Source organism: Pygoscelis adeliae, unplaced genomic scaffold, assembly GCF_000699105.1.
Source record: "Pygoscelis adeliae isolate BGI_AS28 unplaced genomic scaffold, ASM69910v1 Scaffold343, whole genome shotgun sequence".
Lineage (NCBI taxonomy): Eukaryota > Metazoa > Chordata > Aves > Sphenisciformes > Spheniscidae > Pygoscelis > Pygoscelis adeliae.
In genome coordinates this window covers 1,045,952-1,054,180 of record NW_008824402.1, presented here as the reverse complement: position 1 = coordinate 1,054,180, position 8,229 = coordinate 1,045,952, and the positions used below count along the sequence as shown (strand labels likewise).

Below are 8,229 nucleotides of genomic sequence, written 5' to 3'. Positions count from 1 at the left end.
AAGTCACAAAGGTCCCGTGAGCTTCTGTGCTGCTGGGTATATCCCAAATAACCCGTTGGCAGAGCCCTGTGGGTGTGCTGGGGGCACGCTGCTTGGGTGGCAGGAGTGGGATGTCTCCACCCCTGCACTGGTGTGGGAGGAGATGAGCGATGCTGGCAAAGGAGGACAGGCATCGTGTTGGGGGAGAAAGGCTGGAGCTGGGCTCCTGGTCCTTGCCTTCCTCTCTGCCCTCCAAGCCCTGAGCAAGGGCACTTCCTTGGCCCGGTGTTGCAGGGCTGGGAGGCACAACCCATCCCCTGCCTGCATTAGGAGGAGGGGGGTGTCTCAGGCCATGTTGCTGTGGTCTCTGCTCATCTATTATTTCATGCTGCACCTGCCCGAGGAGGATGTTAGGACAAAATATGCCTGTTCCCTTCCCAGCTGTGGGACTAGGTTTGCTCCTGGGTGCATCGTACTATCCCCTGTCCTGCTGGCCAAAGGCTCGGGATTTTTTTTTTTTTTTTTTTCTTTCTGGGGTTTTTTTTTTTTTTTTTCTTTTGGGTGGGGTGGAGAGGCACCTCTTTTGTGCCACCCATTCTCCTGTCTTGTGGGCACGTTGCTCCAGATGTCCCCTGTGGGCTCTGGGGTTGCAGCATCATCTGCCAAGATCGGGTTGTTTTCCCAGTGGCAATCGGAGCGTGCCAGGGGGCTGCAGGTGTGCCTGCTTTCAGGGGGCCAGGAAAGCCTTATCTCCAGTATGGGTGCACCAGTACTGGGGTGGGACTGGTACATGGGGACCTCACAGGGGCACCTGGGAAAGAGAGAGACCTTGTGGGTGTGACTCTCTGGCTTGGGAGGAAATGGGAGCCTCAGGACCGGGGTGCAGAACTGGGAGTAGGAGTGTGTCCGTCTGTCTCCATCGGACCCGTGGCATCTCTGTGCCCCCGCAGGGTCAGATCGGTGGCCCGTCAGGCCCAGAGTCTCCTGGCGAATGATGGTTTCCTATCGCTCTCCAGTAATTGCTGACACTGCTGCTGAGCCGGTGGTTTCGTGGCCGTTCCCATGCGGTCGGAGGGGAACGGGGGCCCTGCTGGGGTGTGCATTGAGTTGCGTGTGCTGCCACACGTGTGTTTCCTTGCGCTGCCCACCCTGCCTGAGGTTTTGGGGCCCTGCACGCCTTTGTGGGTGACTGTCCTGGGTCTGTTGTTTGCAAACATCCTCGTGGTGTTTCCCAGCTTCTTCTCGTGGGCAGGTCCAGCACGGAGCTGATGGTATTGCCAGTCACTTATGGGGGTGAAGGGGTCCAGGGAGATCCCAAACTTGGTCCACTCCTGCTCCCCTCTAGGCTGGGTAAAGCACAATCCCGTGCTTCGCCCAGGCCCCGCTGGTCTCTGCCTGCTGCCTTGGGCTGGGTGTCCCTGGGTGCTGGGTCCCTGTGCAGGCAGCTCGTCCCCGACCCGCGGTGGATCCCGGTGCAGAGCAGATGGCGCGGCTCAGCGCCGGTGCGCTCCTGCCAGAGCTAATGAGCAGCACATAGCGGCTGCCAAGGCCTGATTTAAAAGTTTCCCTAAGCCTGGGAAAGCCTGGAGCAGGAGGATTAGGGGGGACCCAGGGGGCTCTGGTGTTCAAGGCAGTGGGGTTTGCCCCGTGGGGGAGCAGGCTGGGCAGCTGGGAGCTGGGCACAGCCAGCACATCCACACGGAGGATCTGTATTGGGGTCGCTTCCTCAGAGGATGGATGTGGGGTGGAGGCATGTCCCTCCACTGAGCCATGTCCAGCACGCCTCCATGCACACCCCAGCTCTGTCCCCAGGCTGCCTGGCGCTGCGGGGGGTTGGGGACCCAGCAGCTAGGGAGCTCAGTCTTGCCCCTGGTGCTGGTCTAGCCATGCCGGCCATGGCACCCTCTGCCTTGGAGGTGTTTGGCTGGAGCAAAGGCAGCAATCGCGTGGTATGGGTGGCTCCACAGGCAGGCTGAGCCCGGTGCTTTCCCATGTTGTGCTTGCTCCTGCTAGGGGGTGGCTTGCTATATCTCTTAATTGCTGCATTTGCTGACCAGACCTGGCAGTCCCCAGGGAGCCTGATTCAATTTTCTCTGATTGCTGAGCTGCTTCCCTGCCGCGGTAATTAAATGCTTAACTTTGTCTTGATTTGGGTCCAAAGCAACCTGTGTGCAAACAGCCAGCCCTTGGCAGCTAACCCTCTCCTGGGATCCTGTGCTCAGGGAGGAATGGGGCTGGGGGCATCCCTTCCTGGGCAAGGGGGCAGATTCCCCCATGGGATCAAGCCACACTGAGCTGAGGCCTGGGGAGCCACTGTCTGCTGGTGAGGATGGGCAGCTTGCTGTGCTGGCCTCGAGATAGGGGAAAATCTGGAGCACTTTGCTCTGATCTTACCCTGGTGAGAGCACTCGGCTGCCTGGGGAGCTGCTTGCCCCGTACACCGCCACAGTGCCCCCCATGTGCCACACACAGTCTTGCCTGTTGGGTTTGTAATGCCCGCGGTGTCCTTGACCCATAGGATGTCCTAGGGGGGCACAGGATGATGTTAGAGCTGCTCTCCTCCTGGCTGTCCTGTGTTGCTGGGAGGGATCACAGGGCAGCAGCAAAGCAGGGAGGGCAGGTTTGGGGCAGAGGATAGTAAAGCATGGGGGGAGCAGAGGCCGGCAGATGGGCTACATGTGAGCCTGGACTGTCTGGCAGATGCTCCTGTAGCTCTGATGCTGGAGTAAGCGCAAGCAGGGTGAACGTGGGTGATGCAGGGAGCAGGGATGGGGATGGGGCGGTGGAGGGAGTGGGGATGGCAGCAGGGCAAACACAGGTGATGTGGAGATGGGAGTGGGAATGGGAGTGGGGCGAAGACAGGTGATGAGGGGATGGGAGTGGGGTGAATGCAGGTGATGTGGGGAGCGGGGTGAACACAGGTGATGCAGGGAGCGGGGATGGGGATGAATGCAGCCCGGCCCCTGCGGGGCTTCCCCCGCCCCGCCTGTCTTGGCAGGCCCGCGTCCACAGCAGCCAGGCTGCACGGCTGGTCCCGGTCTGCCAGCTCCAAACTCTGCCAGCCCACACCAGCAGAAATGCCTGTGGCCAGGTGGGGGGCAGTGCCCCAGCCCCTCACCTGGTGCCGGAGCCACCAGCTTCGCAGTGGGCAGCCTTGCCCCTCTGGAGATGGGGTGGACGAGAGCAAGTGGCCCCGAGCCTCCAGGGCCTGGCACAGAGAGGGGAAAATGCCGTGGAGCTCTTCCACCCGTCACTGCCCAGCTCTCTGGCTCGGCTCCCTGGGAACCCAGCCCTGCCTGGCTGGGCAGCCTCCTCGGCTCCAGCCTCAGGAGCGGAGAGGAACAGCTCCTTGCAGGGGGTCTGCAGGCAGCCACCCTCCCTCCCAGAGCAGTCTCTGAGGGACGGGAGCTCCCTGCTGTAGCCGGGGCAGGCTCTGCCCGTCTGCAGTTGCAAGGTTATAAAAGGCAGCAAAAGGCAGCTGCAGCTGGGGTGGTCGCCCGCACCCCCAATCTGGAGCGGCTGCCCTGCAGCCCCCTGCCAGCACTGAGAAATGGTGGTGAGTGGGTGTGTGCTCAGCTTCCCTGGGAAGCTGGGACAGCCCCTGTTTGAGGTGGATGATGCTGGGTGATGGGTCCGTGGGAGGCTGGATCCCCTCTGCCCCCATGCCTATCCTCTCCTGCCGGTCTGTGCCCAGTGGGATGGCCAGCCTGCCCCAGGGGTGGCTGTGTCTCAGCAGGGTAGTGCGGCCTGGGGGAAGCTTGGCATGTGCCTGGCTGTGGGTGCAGGCAGTTTGGTGTGTGTGGGTGTCGTGGCTCTCACCGTGGGCAGGAAGGCTATGGGAGTGTGCTGCCACAGCATTAACAAAGTGCTGGGGGCCAAAGGATGCTCTGGAGCCCCTTTGGGTTGCCATAGCGGTGGGCTGTGAGGGGAGAAACTGAGGCAGTCAGGTGAGGAGGCAGGGGAACATGAGGACATGAACCCAGCAGTCCATGTCAGCTGAACTGTGCCTTCCTGTGCAAGGAAACAGCCTCCCTTCGGTGCACAGGGGGAGCTGGGTGGTGTCTGCTGGTGGGGCAGCCCTGACATGGGGATATTGGCTGTGCCCAGTGTGGTGAGCCCCATCCCCTCCACTGGTTGAAGGCTTGAGATGCTGGGATGGGTAGATCTCTCCCCAGGGGGGCTGCTCCTCCTGGGGTGGAGGGTACCCTGAGCCAACCCTACGAGGGCTGCCTGTGGGAGCTGGCTGCCCTGCAGTGCCCATCCAGCGCTTGGCTCCCAGCCTTGCTCGGCTCCCCCCCCAGCCAAACGCTGGCATAGGGCAGTGGCGCTGAACAACTTGGCCTTTGTGCTTGCTGCTGGGCATGCCTGTGTGTGTGCTGAAGCTCCCTGCCCCTCAGGGTGCGGGACCCGCTATCCCCTTCCTCCCAGATGCTCAGTCGCCCTGGCAGCCCAGCCGTGGAGACGGTGCTTTCACAGCCTGCCAGCCCGGCAGGGAAGGGAAGGAAAGCGATGGAGAGGCTCCCAGCTGAGGTCCCCTTTGTGTCCCTGTGCGGCTGCAGGCTCTCTCTGGCACACACACCACTCGTGCTGCCGGGTTTGGATGCTGATGCTGGAGCAGGCAGGCTCCTGCCGCACCGCCCATCATTGCCCCAGCGAGAGCTGCCGGTTTGGGAAGAAGCGGTCTCCACCCCTGCCTGTGCCTCTGTCTCTGTGCATCCGTCTGCCTCCCAACCCTGTGTGTCGGGTGCCTGGGGCTGGGAAGCGGCCAGGTTTGCTTGGCAGGAGTGCTCAGCCGCGACCGTACAGCTCTGTCCTGGGCGCTCGGTCCCTTGTCACCGTCCCTTTGCAGTGAGCTGAGCGTGGGGGAGCCGGAGGTGGTGGCCGGGCTCATGCTGCCACTGTGGTCCTGCCGGCTCTCTCCTCCCTGGGTGTGTTGCCTGTGCTGAGGCTGGTTTATTGGCATCAGTGGGAGGCAGATGGGGCTGGCGCTGACCATCTTGCTGGTCCCAGGACAGCCTGTGTCCTCCCCCAGCCAGCTTCGAGCAGCAGAAGCCGTCACCTGTGCCAGCATGGGGATGGCCGAGCGCAGGCTGCCTGGTGGAGCTGGGGCTCTGGTGCGCTCCTGTCTGAGCTGGGGGGGTGGCAAGGCAGCACCCCACTGGTTAGGTGCTGGTTTATTTTGGTTGCTGCTTAGCAGATAAGTCAGATAAGTCCCTAATTGCCAAATAACCGTAGAAGCCTGTGCCATGGGCTCCCAGCGGATCAGCTGGGCTCTCTGTGGGCGCCCCAGCCCTTTAGGGCAGGGCACCCTGGCGTGTTTGACTCTGCAATGAGTCCTGGTGCTGGGCACAAGCTGTCCTTCTGGCTGGTGGCCCATGACCAGGCGCAGAGCATGTTGGCTGGCTGTGTCCAGACGCAGGTGAGGGAGCAGCTCCATCGTCCTGCAGGTTGGGCCCTGACAGCATCACACCCAGTTCTTGCAGACCCATGGACAGACAGGACGTGGCCAGCATCTTTTTTGGTAGAGGTTGGGACAAGGAGTGCCAGAATGCACCCAGATGGTGACTTTAGGACCACCAAAGTTGCTGATCTCTGTTGCAGAGCAGGGAAACTGAGGCAGAGCATGACAAGCGCTGACAGCTCTCCCAGCATCACCTGGTGGGGTTGAGGACAGGGCCAGGGAGAGGGCCTGTGCTGGCTCTGCAGTTGCTTATGTCATGTTTGGAGGAGGTATTGTGGTGCCTAGGCATGACTTGAACTACATGTGAATGCCTACCTGGCCTGACCAGGGTCTCACGTTGCCCTGTGCCTGGTATGGTGATGTTCCTCCTGGGAAGGCAGGAATAGGACCCCCCAGCGTTGGAGAGCTGGGACAGTTGGACAGTGGGGAGCAGGAGAAGCAGCTGCACTGGCCTGGAGAAACCCTCTGCAAAGTCTCTTGGTGGCCACATAAATCTCCTGTGATGCTGGGTGGCATCTCTGCACTGTCCCATGTGGGACTGTGGCTGCTGGTGGCTGCTGGCGCTCATCCCTGCTGTCCTGCTCTGCTTGTCCTGCTCTTGTAGCGGGAGTCCATAGTATTTGCACACCAGCTGGCAGCAGCTCCCAAGGACATCCCCGGGTGATGCTTTGCCGATTGCCTGGAGAGCAGGACCCTCCCAGGGGGTTCCCGCATCTCCAGTCACCCTGGGGAGATGGGATGGCATGGGGGAGCACGTTGAGGGCTGGCACCTGGGTCCCCTCGAGCCCCCGCAGGTACCCCGGCTGTGAGAGCCAGGGCGAGTGATGGGGCCCCTCAGGTGCTTGGAGCTGGCTGGGCAGTGAGGTTTGGCAAGAGGGAGTGGGGGAGACATCGGTGTTGGCATGTGGACGGCTGGAACAGCCCAGCATGGCCAGGCTCAAGGTGGGTCCCCAAATGCCCTATGGAAAATTCATGTGCGCGTATCCCTCCAACACTGCTGCTCATCCTCTTTTCCAAACCCAGGTGCACATATTTAATCACCTGGGGGAAGTGGGGGGAAAAAAAGAAAGAAATCTTTTGCTGAAAACCCTGTTCTTATTTTTCTTGAGAGGAAAAAAATTTTCCAGAAATACCCCGGTTCCAGTTTGTTCCTCTGCCCGTTCCCTGGGGACACTGTCGCTGTGCATGTCTGGGGTGGGGAGGGGGGAAAGTGCATCATGTTGGTCAAAAAGTAATTAAAGCTGGGGTTAATTTTCCTGGAGGAGGGTGGGACCCTGGGAAGGCGACGGGAGCGAGTCTAGAGCTGAGCACATCAGAAGCTGCTTTCTATTGTGGCTGCTGAGCTAAATATACCCACGGATGCACATAGCTGTTCCCACATGTCTGCTGCGCAGGCTCCCGGCGGGGGGAGCAGGGTGCTTGCACTGCCTCCTGGGGACACCCTGTCCCCCCAGACACAGTGGGTTTTGGCCCTCCCGGGCTTTGCTTGCCACCAGCCAGGCTGGCGAGGAGCGGTGGCTTGTGCAGAGCCCCAATCTGCAAAGCGTCTGCTGCGGTCGCTGCGCCGGCTTGCCAGCGATGCGGCTTTGGAGAAATTAATAGCTGTGTTTATGAAGCACCCAGGGAAGGGAGATGTGCAGTCATTAGCTCTAATGAGAGCTCTTTGCCATGGCGCTTGGCTCCGCACTCCCTCTTTCTCCATGAGTCTCCCGGGACTAGCCAGCTTCCCACAGCCGGCATATCCACCAAAAGCCAGAGCTGCTGCAGCCCTAACACGCGCCAGTGCCTGTGCCAAAGCAGAACCGTGCCTGTGCGGGTCCGGCTGTTGTGTACCCAGATTTCTCGGGAAGGGGTTGAGTGCGGTGGGTGAGGATGTGGCGGGTCGGTCCATGCGTGCCGCTAGAGCCAGGAGCCCAGCACAGCCTCGCCTGTCCCCTTCCCATGTGCCAAGTCCATGGCTGGGGACAGCCATCAGGCTGGGTGGTGGTTTGGTTTAGACGGCTGTTTTGGCACTGGGCCTGTCTCGTCATGTTTTTGCGTTTTGCATTTCAAGCCTTTGTAACTGCAGTTTGATTTTGCTGCCTTTCAAGCGAACGTGGCTGGCTGCAGCGCATCCCGGCTGCCCGCACATACCCTGGCAGTCCCTGTCAGGGCTGCTTCGATGTATTGATCAATGTCTACGTGCAGCCCAGAGCTTGCTGCCTGGCTGAGGGCATCGCGGTGAATGAGCCAGCATAGGCGTGGGGAGGCTGGCTGGCCCCGTATGGGCCATGCTGGGCCGTATTCAGCTGTTGGTGCAAGGGCAGTTTTAAGTGCAAGCTGTGTGTTGCTACCGGATCTGCCTGTGCCGTGGTACCCAGCCCTGCCTGTCACCTTGGCTGCGGAGGTGGCTGGTGGCATCACTGGGATGCACCAACCTCATTTCTCAGCCACAAACGGATCAAGGTTGTCACTGGGTGTGGGAGTTGAAGCATCCCCTGCACTGTTTGCTCCACACTGCAGGCAGAGGTGCTGCCAGTCCCCTGCCCGCAGCAGCCACAGTTCCAGCATGGGCCACGCTCGCATCCTCAGGACCAGGCTTGTGTCCCCCAAGGCCAGGCTGAGCCCTGAGGCTGCCCTCAGCCCACTTCTCTTCCTGCAGGATCCGTCCCCAACTGTCCAAAGAAAAAATAGAGGGATGTCACATCTGCACCTCAGTGACGCCCGGCGAGCCCCAGGTGCTGCTGGGGAAGGACAAGGCCTTCACCTATGACTTTGTCTTTGACCTGGATACATGGCAGGAGCAGATC

The 8,229-nt window shown here is 60.9% G+C and overlaps 1 protein-coding gene across 1 annotated transcript in view; it reads left to right on the top strand.

Annotated features, from left to right (window-relative positions):
* Positions 1 to 1,865: 1,865 nt before the first annotated feature.
* The window catches only part of KIF21B (kinesin family member 21B), a 30,037-nt gene continuing 23,673 nt past the window's right edge, over positions 1,866 to 8,229 (top strand). The window contains exons 1-4 of the mRNA XM_009320383.1: positions 1,866 to 1,928; positions 2,037 to 2,100; positions 2,498 to 2,552; positions 8,082 to 8,223. Coding sequence (XP_009318658.1) covers positions 1,866 to 1,928; positions 2,037 to 2,100; positions 2,498 to 2,552; positions 8,082 to 8,223 — 324 coding nt within the window. The remainder of the gene's footprint in view (positions 1,929 to 2,036; positions 2,101 to 2,497; positions 2,553 to 8,081; positions 8,224 to 8,229) is intronic.